Below are 18,198 nucleotides of genomic sequence, written 5' to 3'. Positions count from 1 at the left end.
CCCAGTGTGTGTTTGAATCTCTTGTCAATTAGACACAGGATCCTGGTGGGCAGCACTGTGACGCCAACACTTTGAAGACTTTATCTCCAAATGCAACAACAGAATACCATAGAGAGGTTAACAGCATGCCGAATGTACCTCCGGAATTCGTACAGAGGCACACTTCCACCGGGACTCTTCTGTTTACTAACCAAAGTTCACAGAACGGGGAATCCTGGATTTTCCACTGGCTTGGAACTTGGCAGCTTCAGTGCATGAGTGCCCAGCCTTGCTGATGCCACCCTTCCCTACTACTACTTCTAATGATTAGCACAATACCACAAACTGTTGGAGAAAACTCCAATGAGTCAGGAAGATGGCTCAGAACACTATGACGGAGCTGGAATCCCAAACATAGTGTGTCAAGGACTGCAGGCCCTCAGGAATGGCTTCTCTAGAGGCCACGGGGCACTGTGCAAATCAGAATCAGCAGCACACAGAACTGGAAGAGACCACCCAGGGCCATCCACCCCCCCCCCTTCTCAGGGACTATAGAAACACAATCTCCTCCAAAAAACATCCAAGGAAGGAGACTCTACCACCCTCTCTGAGGCATCGTGGCAGGTTACAGGGGATGAACGATAAGAGTTGTGAGTGTCCTGCATAGTGTGGGGGGGTTGGACTAGATGACCCAGGAGATCCCTTTCAACTCTATGATTCTATATTTCATCTGCAAATAGCTCTCCCCGTCAAGAAATACTTCCTAATATTTCATTGGAACTTCCTTTCCCATCATTAGAACCCACTGCTCCTAGTCCTCGTTTCTAAAGCAGCAGGAAGCAAGTTGACATATCCACCTTTAAACACACCCCCTGGCCCTCCTCTTCTCCATGCGACACGGACCCAACTCTCCCAACATCTCCTCCTAAGGCACAGATTCCAACCTCTCAGCCATCCCAGTCACCCTTCTCTGAACATGCTCCAATGCATCCAGATCCTTCTCGAACTGCAGCAACCCAGAACTGGACACAACGTTGTTCCCACTCAAGTTTGCTGTGTGTGGGTAAGTGTGTGGGGGTAACATACCTGACCTTCAAGTGAATGGCGCTCCACAGGTACCCAAATTTCCCTACAAAGGATTGCAGCGATCATTCTGCTCAGCTGATGGTGGATTTTCCTCTCAGGCGAGAGGTTTGCTTGCGTTAGGAAGGTGCTGTCATGTGCCGAATGTAATCAAAGGATACCATTTTTTGTAAGGCCTCTCCCCACTCACCCTCGTGGCTTTGGGTATCCCCCCCCCCTCTGTGTGCCAACTGAATGAGACAATTCATGCAGGTGACAAAGCAGGCTCTGGCTCACGAAAGTTTGGGGCAGTCTTCCACCTAGGATGGTGCACAGTTGCAGGTGCAAGCAGGTGCTCGCAGGTGCTCTTGCTAATTGTAGCCTATGGATCTCTGCAGAGCCACAGTGTGGCCACCCGTGGGCTAGAGCGTCAGACTAGGGTCAGGGAGACCCAGGTTTGGATCCCCACTCTGCCGTGGAAGCCATCTGGGTAACCACATCACCTCAGCCTAGGCTACCTCACAGGGCTGTGGTGAAAATAAAGTGGAGGTAGGCAAGACTGTATGCTAATTTGGGTCCCCAATGGGGAGAAAAAGGAGGTACAAATGAGGCAAATAAAAAATTCTTTAAGGGGTCATCAGATGCTCTGAGTGCAACAGACTCACACGGTAAGCCCCCCCCACACACACACACACCCAAATTGCCTCCTACCCCATGCTATAAAGCCAGTATGGTGCGGTGATTAAGAGTGGCAGCTGCTAATCTGGCAAAACCAGATTTGATTCCTCATTCCTCCTCCACATGAAGCCAGCTGGGAGACCTTGGCCAGTCACAGTCCTGCTAGAGCTGTCCTCACAGAAGCAGTTCTGTCAGAGCTCTCTCAGCCTCTCCTACCTCACTGGGTGTCTGTTGTGGGGCAAGGAAGGGAAGGCGATTGTAAGCTGCTTTGAGACTCCTCCGGGCTGCGAAAAGCGGGGCATAAGAAGCCAACTCTTCTTCAATTCCTCAAACTTAAACCTGGAGGACTGCACCGTGACCACTGATCCTCCAACCGCCCACCCTGCTCCGGGTAAGATTCCCAGGTGAAATGGCCACACCCACAAGTTGCAAGCAGCTGCTGCTCTCTGCTTTCCTTTCTGCGAGTCTTTAGACAAAACCTGAATGGGAAAAAAGCTGCCCTGACAATAGTGGAGAGACATTTCCCAACATTTTCTGCCAATCCTTTGTACAAATCCCAGGAAGGGGGGGGGGATATTTATTGCATAACTGTTTCACACTCACACACCCGCACCCAACTAATTACTTAGCAACGGAGTATGAATGTTATATTAGTCCTCCACGCCTGGGGGAAATGTGTACCTAGGAACCTCCCGAAAGCACAAACATGCTCTTGAGATTACCGCCGCAACTCCAGGGGGTATTTTTAAAAAGAAAATTAGCTTTGTTATTAGTTAATAAGTCACGAGAAAAAAACCACGGCTGCCCGCTGCCTCTTGGGCTGGGGATCATTAAACCTCCGTTTCCTGATACGTTTTACCATTTGCTTACCCACCCTGGAGGCAGCTATCAGGGGCCCACTCTGCCAGGAACCTGGCGTGTGTTTCTTGATGCCTCCCTCTCAATGGAGGCTCAGGTTGTGACAGTAGCACGGCTGGCCTTCTACCACCTTCGCCAAGCCAAACTACTAGCGCCCTACTTGGCTCCGGAACACCTCGCCACAGTGATCCATGCAATGGTCCCCTGTAGACTGGATTTCTGCAACTCTCTATGCAGGCCTGCCCTTGACTTTGATCCGGAAACTGCAATTAGTCCCGAACGTGGCTGCCAGGGTCCTCACAGCAACACCTCGGAGGTTCCACATTCGGCCCATCCTCCATCAGCTGTGCTGGCTTCTGGTTGAATTCCAGCTCAGACTTAAGGTTCTGGTTATCACCTTCAAGGCCGTAAGTGGTTTGGAGCCAGTGTACCTGAGGGATCGCCTCTCCGCTTACAAACCTCAAAGAGCCTTAGGTTTTAGTAATTCCAGCTTCCTGGTCATCCCTAGCTCCAGGGAAGCTCGCTTGGCCTCAACAAGGGCCAGAGCTTTTGCCATCCTGGCCCCCACCTGGTGAAAGGAGATCCCAGAGGAGATCAGGGCCATGACGGAACTTGAACAGTTCCGCAGGGCCTGCAAAAGGGAGCTCTTCCGCCAGGCATTTGGTTGAGGTCAGCCTGTGCCATCACTTCCCAAGGGCCCTCCTCCTAAGCCCCCTCCTACGGCACCCACTGCAGTTCCGCCCAACCCACTGGGCCATCAGTACGCGTTACTTTAATGTTTAATTTTTCTACAGTTCCATGTTGCTTGCTGTTTCACTTAATTCATGATTGTTAATCTAAGTTATCTGTACTGTTTCTGTTCTGTTTTATGTGAACCGCCCTGAGCCTTCGGGGAGGGCGGTATGCAAATATAATAAAGATCGACAGGCAGGCAGGCAGGCAGGCAGACAGACAAATGCATGAGGCAAGGTGGGTGGATGAGTGGATGAATGACAACAGAGAGATGCCTGGATCCCATCTAGGGCAGGGGTAGTCAACCTGTGGTCCTCCAGATGTTCATGGACTACAATTCCCACGAGCCCCTGCCAGCAAACGCTGGCAGGGGCTCGTGGGAATTGTAGTCCATGGACATCTGGAGGATCACAGGTTGACCACCCCTGATCTAGGGTACAGAGAGCGTTTCTCGTACCCACTGGGAAGGATTCTGCGAGACCGGCTCCCTCTCTCTCCGAGGACTTTTGCGAGGACGCAGAGCTGTCCACTACTTTGGAAGTGGTGGGAAATACAACCGAGCCGCAGGCAGCCTCTGGCGACCCGTCATGAGGATTCTAAGGTAGGAGATGTTCACAGCCATTGTCCCCCATCCAAATACGAACCAGATTCTGAGATGGGACAGGACTGGGTGAGCTGGTAGCATATGGGGACAGGGCATCTGCCGCTTCAGGCCTGCCTAATGCAGGCTGCTGGCAATACCCTCTTTTTCAGAGGTGATCCTTTGTGAGACGGATGGCCTTTTTGGTGGTGGCCTCTCGCCTTGGAACGGCCTTCCACAGGTGGCAAATGGTGTTCCTTCCTCTGGGCTAGAGGGCCAGGTCCTCTGGCCACCTTCAGTGACTTCTCAATCCTGCTCTTGGAGGTGGGGGGAGTTTCTTTGGGCCAAAACAGGCAGCACTTCTAAGTGTGACCCATAGCTGCCATCAGCTACTCCCATTGTGGAGAAAGATACCAGGCCTGTCAAGCAACAGGGGAAGGGGGCTCCAATGAGGCCTAGTGATGTCAGCGTCCATCCGAACTCCTGGGAAAGACCGTGTCACCCACGGGAGCTCTCGCATAACCGCAGCGTTCCCAGGAAACCCTGGTGCGGAATCCTTGCTACAGCCACTACACGACCGTGGCATTATTTCACTGTTTTTCCTGTTGCTGATACTCTCTACAGTTCTCCACCCCTCTCAGCCATTGGGAAGGAAGGAACTGTGGAAGGATATCAAGTAAGTTTCCCTTGACATTGCAGGGGGGGAAGGAAGAACCGGTATGGTATAGTAGAGTGTAGCATGCTGAACGACCCGAGTTCAAATCCCCACACAGGCATGGAAGAAGAAGAAGAGTTGGTTCTTATATGCCGCTTTTCTCTACCCGAACGAGGCTCAAAGCGGCTTATAGTCGCCTTCCCTTTCCTCTCCCCACAACAGACACCCTGTGAGAGAGGGGAGGCTGAGAGAGCCCTGAGATTACTGAAGAAGAAGAAGAGTTGGTTCTTATATGCCGCTTTTCTCTACCCGAACGAGGCTCAAAGCGGCTTACAGTCCCCTTCCCTTTCCTCTGCCCACAACAGACACCCTGTGAGAGAGGGGAGGCTGAGAGAGCCCTGAGATTACTGAAGAAGAAGAAGAGTTGGTTCTTATATGCCGCTTTTCTCTACCCGAACGAGGCTCAAAGCGGCTTATAGTCGCCTTCCCTTTCCTCTCCCCACAACAGACACCCTGTGAGAGAGGGGAGGCTGAGAGAGCCCTGAGATTACTGAAGAAGAAGAAGAGTTGGTTCTTATATGCCGCTTTTCTCTACCCGAACGAGGCTCAAAGCGGCTTACAGTCCCCTTCCCTTTCCTCTGCCCACAACAGACACCCTGTGGGGTGGGTGAGGTTGAGAGAGCCCTGATATCACTGCTCGGTCAGAACAGTTTTATCAGTGCCATGGGGAGCCCAAGGTCACCCAGTTGGCTGCAGAATCGACCTCGGCATGTCAGAATAGAAGTCCGCACTCCTAATCACTGCACCAAACTGGTTCTCAGGGGGAGACTCAAGAGGGAGGGGGGCCCTCGAGGGGACTGCGATTCTTTCTGCTTCATCTACTAAAATGGTAAAACGAGAGCCTCTCCGAAACCTTGAAGTCCCTGGGGGAAAACATACGCAAGACGGCTGGAGAGGAGATGCTTCTCCTCTTTGCCCCTTGAGCTCTCCTCTTGGTTGAGGACGTGCAGGACCCAGCCCCCGTGAAAACCACTTCCTCCGTCTCAAGCCACAAAAACGTCCATTCATGCTTCCCTCCTCCGAGGGTCAGGAAGTCACCTGACAAATCTGATGCAGAAGTGGCCGGACGCCAGACCTCCGGAGAATTCCCCTGAGGCCTGTTCTCCAGAGCCTTGCGGGTCCCCCTCAGACAGATGGCCCTGCCTGCACCCCTGCACAAGCATATACCCCGAAAAGGCTCAGCAGAGCCTTATGCTGACAGCAGGAGGAGGAGGAGGAGGAGGAGGAGTTGGCGGCGAAGAAGAACAATATGCAGCCATCTGCTCTAGCGTCTCCCCCTCATGAGCCTTCCTGCCGCACGGGGGAAGAACAGGAGCCTTGGCAAAGGGAGAACTGTGGCACTGAAATAAGATGCTGAGACATTAAGGGCCGGGAGGATCTGCTGCTGAGAGAAAACAAGGCGCCTCCATGGTCAGAGCTGGAAATACCAGACGCTGGAAAAGTTGCACTCGTTGGGTCGTGTCCCGCTTTATGAGATTCGCAGGATATTCGGGGCCTTTCAGAACGTTGCCTGACAGGGCAGAGGGTACAGGTTTTTCATTATGCTGAAATTCATTTAACTGGCTCGCCGACAACATGGACGATGCAGACCTTGGAGCCAAGAGGACAGGATCCCTCTTAAGGGGAACAGTGGGAGGACGTCATCTGCAAAAGGAACCTCCTCGTGCAAAGGCAGCGTATCCCCAAGGTCCAGATGGAGATGACCGTGCAAGATCGGAAAGCCTTCACGCTTTGCTGGAATTGGGCTGCAGGCCATTAGCCCCATCCAAGAGGGAGAGTCAACGCAACGGTTACCAAACTTCTTGGAAAGGTGACCCACAAGTCCAAATTTACTTGATATGGTGAGTCGTCCAGGGCTGGCCTGAGGTTTTTTGGTGCCCTGGGCAAACGATGACCTTTGCGCCCCACCTAGTACAGCATTCTGTTTTCTACAGTGGCTAACCCAGATGTTTCTGAGAAACCAACCAACATTGCATTAAAAAAGGGGCAGCTGCCTCAACCATGGACCCCAAGCCAGTGACATTCCCACATACATGGCCGTTGCACGTGAGCATTATATTCCAGTCTTCCACCACCCTCTCCGTTACGCCCTGTAGATCCTCCTCCTACCCCTGAGTCTAAGAACCTCACTCTAGTAATCCTCAGGGCACATTTTACATGAGGAACAAGCCTATGCGGAGAAGGAAAAATACCTATTCATGTATGATGGGGAAGAGAATGTCTCCAGGGTCAGATCTTGGTTTCCAAATTTTAAAAGAAAGCAACGGAAAGGGAAGCAGGGGCTGGAGTGGGACCCACTTTCAGAGCCTCCCAGCCCAACTTTTGGGTCTTGACCCACAGGCTTAGAAGGACCTCTGGCCTGATCCAGAAAAGCTGCTGCTTCTCTTTTGATTTGCTACTGGCAAATAGCTAAACTGCAGCTCTCCAGATGTCCAACTACAATTACCATGAGCACCTGCCAGCCTCATGCCAGTTTGGTGTAGTGGTTAGGAGTGTGGACTTCTAATCTGGCAAGCCAGGTTCGATTCTGCGCTCCCCCACATGCAGCCAGCTGGGTGGCCTTGGGCTCGCCACGGCACTGATAAAACTGTTCTGACCGGGCAGTGATATCAGGGCTCTCTCAGCCTCACCCACCTCACAGGGTGTCTGTTGTGGGGAGAGGAATGGGAAGGCGACTGTAAGCCGCTTTGAGCCTCCTTCGGGTAGGGAAAAGCGGCATATAAGAACCAACTCTTCTTCTTCTTCTTCTTCTTCTTCTTCTTCTTCTTCTTCTTCTTCTTCTTCTTCTTCTTCTTCTAGTTCTTGGCCATCTGAAGAGCTATAGTTTGGCCACACCCCTGGCATATGAGAGCCGGCAAGAGAACTGCCACATGTGGGCCAACTAACCTTTGAGGACCAGATTCCAGGTGACCAATTCCATCTTTTTAGGAAGGCTTTGTGCTCTTGAGCTGACCTTGAAATAGGATGGAGGTTGACCAAGACACTGGGTCTGGTCCACCAAGGCAGGCTAAAACACTTAATCTTAGCCCTGAACAAATTGTGTGACTCGCTGCATTCAATTACCTTCAACTTAACACCCCCCCAGTCCAGCAGACCCACCCTTGCAGAAGGAGTCTGGAAAGGTTTCCAACTTTCGTGGCCCTTCATTCTCAAACAAAGACCCATGCCCAACCTCAGATCTTCCCAAAAGCCACCCAGTTGTGCTCCCGGTAGTTCCAGCTGCCTTCCAAAAGCCTGCAGTCAAATTCACAACAGGCACAAGACTCAAACCCGCTCCCAACGCTACGCATTACTGACCCTGTGATCGCCGAACCTACACCCAAGGCAGGCCTAATGAAGGCTGTGGCACCGTAAAAGAAAACTTCTTTGTGGGCTGGATCACGCCTCAATGCGTTGTTATTAACGCCGCTGCTCCTGCGGGTGGTAAAAGGAGGCTGCATGTAAACAAGAGACTCCGCCTCACAACTGCAAGGCAATTTACACCGTACGGGGGACGGACTGCCTTTGTTACACCTCAAGGCTGAAATACTTGGCGGAGGAGTACCGAGAAAAAGATCAGGGTGTTTAATGGTGGGGGGAGCAAGGCGAGCGACTGGTCTTAAAGCCGTAAATGGCGTGGGAGGAGGAGGGGGAGGGAAAAACTCATGCCCCTTCCCAATCCCTCCAGAATATTCTAGTTCGATAAACAGCATGGTTTCTTCTACACTTGTCATGCCACTAGGGTTGCCAGCTCCTGGTTGGGAAATACCTGGAGATTTTGAGGGTGGAACCTAAGGAAGGGAGGGTTTAGGGAGGGGAAGGACTTCAGTGGGATATGCTGCCACAGAGCTCACCTTCCAAAGTGGCCTATTTCTCCGGGGCTGCTTTTCCCTGTTGCCAGGAGGTCACTTGGAATGCCAGAAGATCTCCAGCCACCACCTGGAGGCTGGCAACCCTACATGCCACACAGAAGTGGCTACGGAACAAACGCCACCATGGACTGCCCCAAACCATGGACAGGTTCCAAGGCTCAGCCCCAACTTTATGGGAGAGCTGATTTCTCCATGGCCAAGCACACACACACACACTCTCTGCATGCGCTCAGAAATACTTCTGCATCTCTTTCTGAAGTCTGGCTGGGGGGAGGGATCAAATTCCAGAGATGGCTCCAATTCCATTGGCAAACCATCCCTGTTTCCTGAGCCATTCTCTCCCCCTGGCAAACAACAGCACCATGTCTCTTCATACCGTCTCACCCGGCGAGGCCAAGATTCTAATTAAAACCACGCCCTCTCTGCTGTCAGGAGGCCCGGCCTTGCCAAACGCAATTTCAAATTGGCTACCTTCCTCCCAAAACACAGCCTACACACTCTCCAAATGAAAGCCTTCTTAGGACAGGGCCAGATATCTCGAGAGAAGAAGAACTGGTTCTTTTCTCTACCCGAAAGAGTCTCAAAGTGACTTACATTCGCCTTCCCTTTCCTCTCCCCACAACAGACACCCTGTGAGGGAGGTGAGGCTGAGAGAGCCCTGATATTCCTGCTTGGCCAAAACAGCTTTATCAGTGCCGTGGTGAGCCCAGGGTCACCCAGCTGGCTGCTTGTGGGGGAGTACAAAATCGAACCCAGCTCGCCAGATTAGAAGTCCTTACATACAGAGACACTGCCCATGTAAACAAGGTTCTATAGCAGGGGTAGTCAAACTGCGGCCCTCCAGATGTCCATGGACTACAATTCCCAGGAGCCACCTGCCAGCATTCGCTGGAGGGGGCTCGTGGGAATTGTAGTCCATGGACATCTGGAGGGCCGCAGTTTGACTACCCCTGTTCTATAGAAACCTTACAGCGTGTCTTTTTTTACTGCCCCATATACAATGCCATTCGGGCTAAAGCTCTAGACTCACTCCTAATTAAATGTATGGGCTACTCTGATAAACGCAAGGTACAGTTCCTTCTCTCCAATCAGGATCCAGATACAATGATAAAGTGGCTTAATTCTTACAAATGGCAATTAAGCTGCATGAACATAACAACTAATTGACTGTATTCTAATTTGTCTTATTTTTATGCCAATAAAGGTTGTTGTTGTTGTAAAAGTCCGCAAACGTGTGAGCCAAACACCCAAAACAAAATTAAGTTTGTAGGGTCCAGAGAGGTCCAGAGAGGGAAGAGAAGAAAGGCACCAAAGAGAGAAAGAAGGATCAATGCGCAAAAGAACATGAAACCGCAGATGGCGAAAAGATCCTACCTTAAGAGGGCTGGCAGGTCTGCACTTTCACCTGCAATATATTTATATGGAGGACTCAACTGTGCTGCTGAAGGGAGAGAGGAAAGCAATCTCTACTTCCACTCCTTCCCCCCCCCCCCCGCTTGTTTCAGGCTGCCTATTTCTAACCTGGAAACACCTATAAAAGATAAAGGTATCCCCTGTGCAAGCACCGGGTCATGTCTGACTCTTGGGGTGACGCCCTCCAGCGTTTTCATGGCAGACTCAATACGGGGTGGTTTGCCAGTGCCTTCCCCACTCATTACCATTTACCCCCCAGCAAGCTGGGTACTCATTTTACCGACCTCGGAAGGATGGAAGGGTGAGTCAACCTTGAGCCGGCTGCTGGGATTGAACTCCCAGCCCCATGGGAAGAGCTTTCAGACTGCATGTCTGCTGCCTTACCACTCTGCGCCACAAGAAGCTCATGGAAACACCTATAGGTAAAGGTATCCCCTGTACAAGCACCGAGTCATGTCTGACCCTTGGGGTGACGCCCTCTAGCGTTTTCATGGCAGACTCAATACGGGGTGGTTTGCCAGTGCCTTCCCCAGTCGTTACCGTTTACCCCCAGCAAGCTGGGTACTCATTTTACCGACCTCGGAAGGATGGAAGGCTGAGTTAACTTTGAGCCGGCTGCTGGGATTGAACTCCCAGCCTCATGGGCAAAGCTTTCAGACGGCTGCCTTACCACTCTGCGCCACAAGAGGCTCTTTAACATCTATATCTCTGTCAATTCAGCAGGGCTCAGCTTGGGGGTCACAGTAGCCTCGCGTTCACTTGTCCAGTCCCTCTTCTCTTGGCGCACTGTGAGCAGGGGCTTGTGAGAGTTTCCTGCCAGGAACTCTGGATGCAAACTGAGACAGCAAACCATGGTTTGCTTCTATCCTGGTTTGTCAAGACGGGTGCACGACCACCTGGCCGGTTGCGTGCCATGGATACAGTAGCACTTCATGAGCTCATAGAATGAGAGACGAGGATGGAGGGTGTGAGGGTCCACCTGGGGTTGCTTACATCAGTCTTGCAGCTTGCTGGAAGGGTGCCTATTCCATCCCTCCAAGTCAGGTACTCAGAATCCCTAAAGCCACCAGAGGTTGGCAGGATGACATTTAAAAAATTCAAAAAAAAAAGAATGCCAAAAATGTGCATGCACACATCAAAAAGCAAATATGGTTTGTGTAGCTGCAAGATACCTTTGAGCATACCTCTCCACTCACTGGTCAGATGCACTGCCTGTTGTCATAAGCAACAGAGTGGCCCCATGAGCTGCACATGGATGCAAAGAGGGCGATCGGAAGAGGGTGCCCGTTAATCGGCTATGCTTTCGACAGCCGTTCTGGCAGCGTGCGTGGCTTTCCAATCTAAATCACATACCAGTCTTCCAACCACAACATCTGAGGCATTTATGCCCTCCTCGGAATGATGAACTAGAAACATGATGGCAAAAAGTCAGAGCACGATCGCCCCACGACGCGGTGATTTAAAAGAGCTTCAGAAATCCATCTGGAAAACATCTCTCCTATTTCCAAGCTGGCTGGGAAACAGAATGCTGTCTCTTCAAGGCACCAATTCACACATTCAAGCTGCTCACCCTAGGGTTGCCAAATCCTGGATGGAAAATTCCTGGGGGGCTCAGTGGAGTGTAACGTCATAGAAGTTGCTATTTCCTCCAAGAGCCAGCTTGGTGCAGTGGTTAGGAGTGTGGACTTCTAATCTGGTGAGCCAGGTTCGATTCTGCACTCCCTCACATGCAGCCAGCTGGGTGACCTGGGGCTCGCCATGGCACTGATAAAGCTGTTCTGACTGAGCAGAGATATCAGGGCTCTCTCAGCCTCACCCACCCCACAGGGTGTCTGTTGTGGGGATAGGAAAGGGAAGGCGAATGTAAGCCGCTTTGAGACTTCTTCAGGTAGAGAAAAGTGGCATAGAAGAACCAACTCTTCTTCTTCTTCTCCTTCTCCAAGGGGATTGATCCCTGTTGCTTGGAGATCAGTCATGACTGCAGGAGATCTTGAAGCCTTTCCTGGCATTTGGCAACCTTAAGTCACCCCCCCCCCAAAAAAAAAAGGGTAGGTTCTGTTTTGGGAAGAAGAGCCTCCAAGGTTATTGGGCAACCGCTCAAACGTCCAATTGGGAAGACAGAGCCCTGTATTCAAATCCTCCCTCATCCTCAATACGTATCAGGTGGCCCTGTTTCCCGCCTGATCCTAGGGGCGGGAGGCCAACTATATATTCCGCTGTGGGTCCTCTGTTCAAATTGTCTTTATCAATTTCCTTGTTGTGATGAACCTCCACTGATGGGCTTGATGCTCTGGGACTCTGCTTCATCGGGTCAGAAGGTGAGCATTCCATGGGTCATGACATCTTGGTTTGACAGTCCCAGGGGCACAGATGCTGGAACTGTGTTCCTGGAAATTCAGATATGCAATTTGGCTCTTAAAAGCAGTTGGTGAAGGGAGGGAGGATATTTATTGGTGCTAGGGAAGAGGGTGGGGTTTAGCCTTTCAATACCATTGCACAACCCCAAACACCACATTTCCCAGACTGCCTTTACCTTCATGTTGAGTGGATGTTCTCCCTCTCACTGAGGACTTAAAGCACCCAGGAGGGTATCTGGGATTGGAATTGGCTTTTCCTGACCCCTTTCCCAGTTGTAGACCTCCAATGGAGAGTCTGGCTCGCAGACAACCATGTTTAAAAACAACCATGGTAAAAATCCCAAGGGAAAGAAATGCTAATTTTTAGAGGTCTGCAGAACTTAAACAACACATAACATTTTTTTGGCAGAGGAATGGCAGAGGACAGGAAGGCCTGGACGATCATTGTCCATGGGGTCGCGGTGGGTCGGACACGACTTCGCAACTAACAACAACAACATTTTTTAAAAAACCTGACGTAACCATTCAGCCTAACAACAACTCCGCAGCGTCACTCCAGACTGCTCACCAGCCCCTACCTAGGAAATGTACAGTCTAATTTTTTTAATGAGCACTTTATGGGTTCTTCTTGTTAAGCACTTTAAGGTCAGTTAAAGGAAAGACAGACAGACAGACCGAGCTCAATAAAACAACAAAGGCTGATACAAAGTTCTCCTACAAGCAACCAAACAGTTAACAGTCAACAGGTTTGGACCTCTTTTGCAGGTAAGACAGTCATCTGAGGTCTCAGCAAACTCCAGGTGACAATTATCCAAACTCAGATTTAAAAAGGGTTGTATGGTCAGGGCCCCAAGGAGGTGATTTACAACCCTAAAGACACAGAGTCAGTGCCCCACATCCATCTATGCCTGATTCTTGTCTCAGCATTGGAGTGCCACCAAAACTCCTACCCCACCTTCAGTACGAACTCTGTTGCATGCAATTTCACCCATTTCATTTGGATCAAGGTTGCTATCGAAGTCAACTTAACCCCAGTACAGTGTTTTTTGTTTTTTTTTTAACATGTAGCTGTGGTGTTTTCAGCACAAACTTCTCCAAATTTCTCAGACGCATAAGCAGTTGGAACTTTGCTGGAAACTACACTGGCAGAAGATGGCTGACTTACAGAAGAGATGTCTAAGGAGGCAGAGCACAGTACATTTGAATAAAGCACCCCACCAAAAGGCAAGGAATATATCATATCTCACCTGGCTGGCTTTGTAGAACTGCTTCTTTAACCCAGCCACGGACATGCTGGCTCTTTTCCAGGTGCTGAAACACGCTCACACAGACGACCCACCGGAGGAAAAGCAAGACGAAACAGATCGGTGTTTGGCTCCAGAGGTGTCTAAACCAAAGAAGACAGAGACTTTGAGAGCAGAGCTGCTTGAGGGAGTAGGGAAAACAGAGAGTCCAATTTCTCAGCTCAAAGGGCAGGCAGACAGAAAGCAACAGCCCCAGATGGACAGGAGTCCCGAGTAGCAGAGTTAAACCACAGCTCTGGAGAGGACTGCAAAAGGGTACCCACAGCAATGCCCAATATGGAGAGAGACCCTGAGTTAAAGAGCAGAGAAGCCAGCCTACAATCCCCACCCAGTGAAAAGGCCAAATAAGCCAACAACCCCCTCCCCCAAATGATAACCAAGCCTGCGGCACATGTAAAAACAAGACTGAAAAGACAGAAAGCTCTACTCCCTGAGAAAGGGCAACAGATCCCCCCCAGTCTCCCCGTTAAACAGAAATGCCTAGCCCCAGTACAGGAAAGCCCACACCGATCCTTGAAAAAATATAGCTGTCCCTAGACTCCCACCCACAACAGAAATGAGAAATAAGGGGGTCAGGCAATGCTAAAGCACTCCCCTCTCCCATGCAAGGGACTGGATGAACCTTCACAGAAGACACAGGCTGCAGTGCCCAATCACTCCCCCACCCCACCTCTTTCAAAAATGAGGGACCCCTCAAAAAAGACCTACCCCCAAGAAGCTCAAGGCCAAGCAAGCCCTGACCAGCTGACCAGGGGAAGTTTAGAGACCAAAGAGGCTAGAGCTCAGTGAGGTAGAGAGCAGAGGAATGGGGCGTCCCTGAGAAAAAAGGCCAGGCTGGCTGGGAGGGAGGGGGGACATGTAGAAGGCCAGTATTTGGGGAGGGGGGGGGAGACTCAGACAGACAGACAGACAGACAGACAGGGCTGAGTGCAGCGGAAGGACACACAAAGTAGTCCCAAGAAGAGGAGGGACCAGAGCAAAGGCGGGGGCGGACAAGCAGAAAAGGGGGAGAAAGACAAACAGCCTGCCAGGCGCAGGCTAAACCCAGCCTCGCTCTCCCTCCCTCGGGATGCTGTAAAATTACCCGGCCACTTCCGCCCTCCCTGCCGCGCAGGCGCAACAGCGCTCGCTCCCAGCGGAGGGATATTCGCACCAGTCTCCTCCTCTCTCCCCGGAAACAAGAGGTGGAAAAAACGAGAGCCGGACTCCACGCTTCGAATGATAGACACCGGGAGGATAGAACGACCGATGACGCTCGCCTTGGGGCCCGGAAGGGAAGACGTGGATGCAGCGCCGCCGTCTGTTGCTTTCGTGCATAACAATAGGCGCACTCGCAAACCTACATGAAAAAGACTCAAGTGGGTGGTCCAAGAGCCCCTTTAAGACCAACAAAGATTGATTCAAGGCGTGAGCTTTCGAGTGCATGCACGCTTCCTCAAACTAAATGCATTTGTTGGTCTTAAAGGTACTATTGGACTGATTTTTTTTTTTTACTCTGCACAAAAAAGGACTTTGTTGTCCTTGCTCTTAAACAAACAAATAAACAAATGGTCCACAAATCAAGTAAATGGCATACAAATACTAAGAGTATCTATTTATATTTAGCATTATTTATATACATTTGATTCAAATCAAATTTTTATTTGTGGTCATAGAGACCAAAGTTGAAATGCTTAATTAAAATATTGAATGAGTACAAAAGAAATGTTTTGAGTACAAAAGATAACAAATGCAAAACCTGTCAAGATTAAAACTCGTCTTTGAAACAGCATTGGCCTAAATTTTTTAAACTATTTTTACAACGTTCTGTGTCAACCACCCAGAGCCGTATGGAAGGGCGGTATAAAAATCCAAATAAATATCAAGTCATTGTATTATTCAGTTAAATCGAAGAGGAAACTTGCTGCCCAACATATAACATGCAATTTAATGGCAGCCGCACATAATTTAGCGGTGCATAGAGCTGTTTGTCAGTTTTTGTCATTAAGAAGTTAGCTTTATCCTTTGAAGGGAAACTTGGACATCTATCTAAAATTGATTGGATTAAGTTGCTTCTTATAGTATTAATTGCAACAGTATAACAAAATGTGTTTGCTTGTTTCTAACTGGCTACAAACACAGGGACAGCCTTCGAGAACAGCAGTGGGCAGCCCTGAGTATCTAGCCTTAGAAAAAACCCTTCTCTGTTTATTAATTTGTAAAGTAGCCAGAAATGTAGTTGCGTCTAGCCTGTATCTAATCCAATCTGCAAGCACTTGTTGTCCACATTACTTAAATATTATATGAAAAGGATACCATGTATGAAGTTTGAATGATGTATAGAAATAATTAGGGCATTTCTGCACACCGCTAAAAATAGTGTTACGACAGCTGAATGGCATTGCGTTAAATATTATCACGCCTCCCGGCCATTCCCCACCTTCTTGCTGTCTCACTCTCATCTGCTGTCAGGTGCTTCTGGAAATGGCGGAAGAGAGCAACGCGGTTTATACGCGACTTTCTTCCACCTGTCAATCAAGCCAAGCAGCCAATCCCCTTTCTCCTTTTTTTAAAGGTACTATAATTCCCTCCAATTTTTTAAATTAATAATTCTCAGTTTAAATGTCTATGCATCTAATCATAGATGCATAGTGCTTCTTGAACGCCACCCATTATGGAATCATGAGTCTTGAGACTTTTAAAAATTAATCTCGTTCTTGTTTTTTTTTTTGGGGGGGTGGAATTTAGAGAGGCATGCTTTGTGTTTTAGCTTTTAAAAAAAATATATATATATTGTCTTTGCCTGCATGTTTGCACGCCTATTCATTGCTCCAGGCAGTTCGCCTTAAAAAAAGATTCTATCCCCGGGAGAAGGGAGAGGGAGGCGGGTGTGAGGATGGGACACGGGAGGTGGAGATAGCACTTCTTTGCCTCCATACCTTTCTTTGGCTGGTGGCCTGCTGGGTGTCCACTGGGGGAAAGCGCTTTTTAAGTTGGTGAACCCACTTTTTGGGATTCACCAACTTGCGCTTTAAAATGGCGAATATAGCAAGTAGTTTGCTGGCCGGACATGGGAGGTTGGCAATGTCATGCGGAGCGCCCGGCATATAGCGGCTGTGGGGGGGAGAGTATGACACTAAATTTAAACTACTGGATTTTCTGAACTCTTGTGAACCTAATTGCATGGTGGTCTGTTTAGAAGAGGGCAGAGGATATGACCAAATGGCAGGAGGTAAGACTGAAGAGTCTGGGACTTTTCAGTCTACAAAAGAGATGGATACAGGGGAGACATGATGGCGGTTTCTGAAATGATGCACCATGATGCAATTCAACAATCAATTAAACCACATTTTTTTCGCCATTGTGTCACCACGAAGCAGTGGGTCCATTATTGTGATGTAGTCTGTGGTTATAGACATAATATATGATTTGCTGGTGAATTTGGAGCAACACACTGCAAAACCCCAGAGGACCTATGCGTTAGAACCATTTTTTCGTGATGTGAAACTGCCACAAAATGATGAATGGGTCATTCTTTGTGGCGCAGTCTGTTGCTATGTACAAATTATGTGATTTGATGGTGACTTTGGGGTGACGTAATGCAGAAATATTGAGGCTCCATGCTTGCCAACCACTTATTTGCACCCTGACAGGGCATTTTGGTTGACCTGAAGCAAAAATCCTCAGAATCCATGAGGATCCACAGAATCATAGAGTTGGAAGGGACTTCCTGGGCCATCTAGTCCAACCCCCTGCACTATGCAGGACACTCACATCCAATCGCTCACCCACTATAACCTGCCCCCCCCTTGAACCTTCACAGAATCAGCCATCAGATGGCTATCTAGCCTCTGTTTAAAACTTTCCAAATATGGAGAACCCACCACCTCCCGAGGAAGCTTGTTCCACTGAGGAACCACTCTAACTGCCAGGAACTTCTTCTGGATGTTTAGATGGAATTTCTTTTGAATTTATTTCATCCCATTGGTTTCTGGTCCGTCCCTCCGGGGCAAGAGAGATGGTGGCTTCCTTTCATTTCAATGTAAAAATCATAAGTATTCATGCCTTGTATCTGTGTTTTTGTGCTGCTTCAGCACTGCAAAAGTATGGGATCCATGTCTTTTATGGTCCAGTCCATAGTCCTGGCTTTCAGGCATGATTTGATGCTGCATTGGTGGAGTTTTCGTTTAAAAACTGTAGGATCCATTAGGATTCAGGTAGATCTGACTCTCCCGCCCCCTCAAAAGAAAAAGTAGGTTAAACATGAACACTGAAGCAGTAATGCTAAGCATGATTGTCCTCTACTGCTCTCTGCTGGTCAGACCCAAGACTGCATGCAGTTGGATACAGGCCGTATCCATTCTATTGATTGCCAGCATTACCCTACTAGCCTCATGACTGGAAGATTTATGCAAATCTTTGCTCTTTCTCCCTTAGCCACCCTCCAGCTGCCATTTGCACTTTAGGCTTGTTACTTCCAGGCTGGGGAAATTCTTAGAGGTTTGGAGGTAAAGCCTGGAGTACAGAATATACCTTCCAAAGATACTGTTTAATCACAACTGCTTGGAGACCCGCAATTTGCATCTAAGACCATTTCTGCATAAGAGCAACCCCTCCACACTGGCGTTCTTAAAAGTAACAAAGAATGCCAAAATGGCCACACAAAATTTTTCCTCCCCAGGAGTAGTAG

At 49.4% G+C, this 18,198-nt stretch overlaps 1 protein-coding gene across 5 annotated transcripts in view; it reads right to left on the bottom strand.

The window, feature by feature from the left end:
- Positions 1–14,758, bottom strand: part of SH3GL1 (SH3 domain containing GRB2 like 1, endophilin A2) — a 62,934-nt gene extending 48,176 nt beyond the window's left edge. For 2 of the 5 annotated variants that reach the window (XR_013229942.1, XM_077331975.1), the window contains exons 1-2: positions 14,238–14,605; positions 13,473–13,612 (exon numbers count right to left, since the gene is read on the bottom strand). Coding sequence is in view for 4 of the 5 variants with exons in the window: in XM_077331975.1 (XP_077188090.1) it covers positions 13,473–13,517 (45 nt within the window). In the remaining variant the exon portion in view is untranslated. The other 3 variants (XM_077331978.1, XM_077331979.1, XM_077331977.1) reach the window with 2 other exon arrangements.
- Between the last annotated feature and the right edge of the window lie 3,440 nt (positions 14,759–18,198).

Source organism: Paroedura picta, chromosome 4 (assembly GCF_049243985.1).
Source record: "Paroedura picta isolate Pp20150507F chromosome 4, Ppicta_v3.0, whole genome shotgun sequence".
Taxonomy (NCBI): domain Eukaryota; kingdom Metazoa; phylum Chordata; class Lepidosauria; order Squamata; family Gekkonidae; genus Paroedura; species Paroedura picta.
Note: the sequence above shows the minus strand (reverse complement) of the source record. Positions and strands in the feature narration are given on the sequence as shown.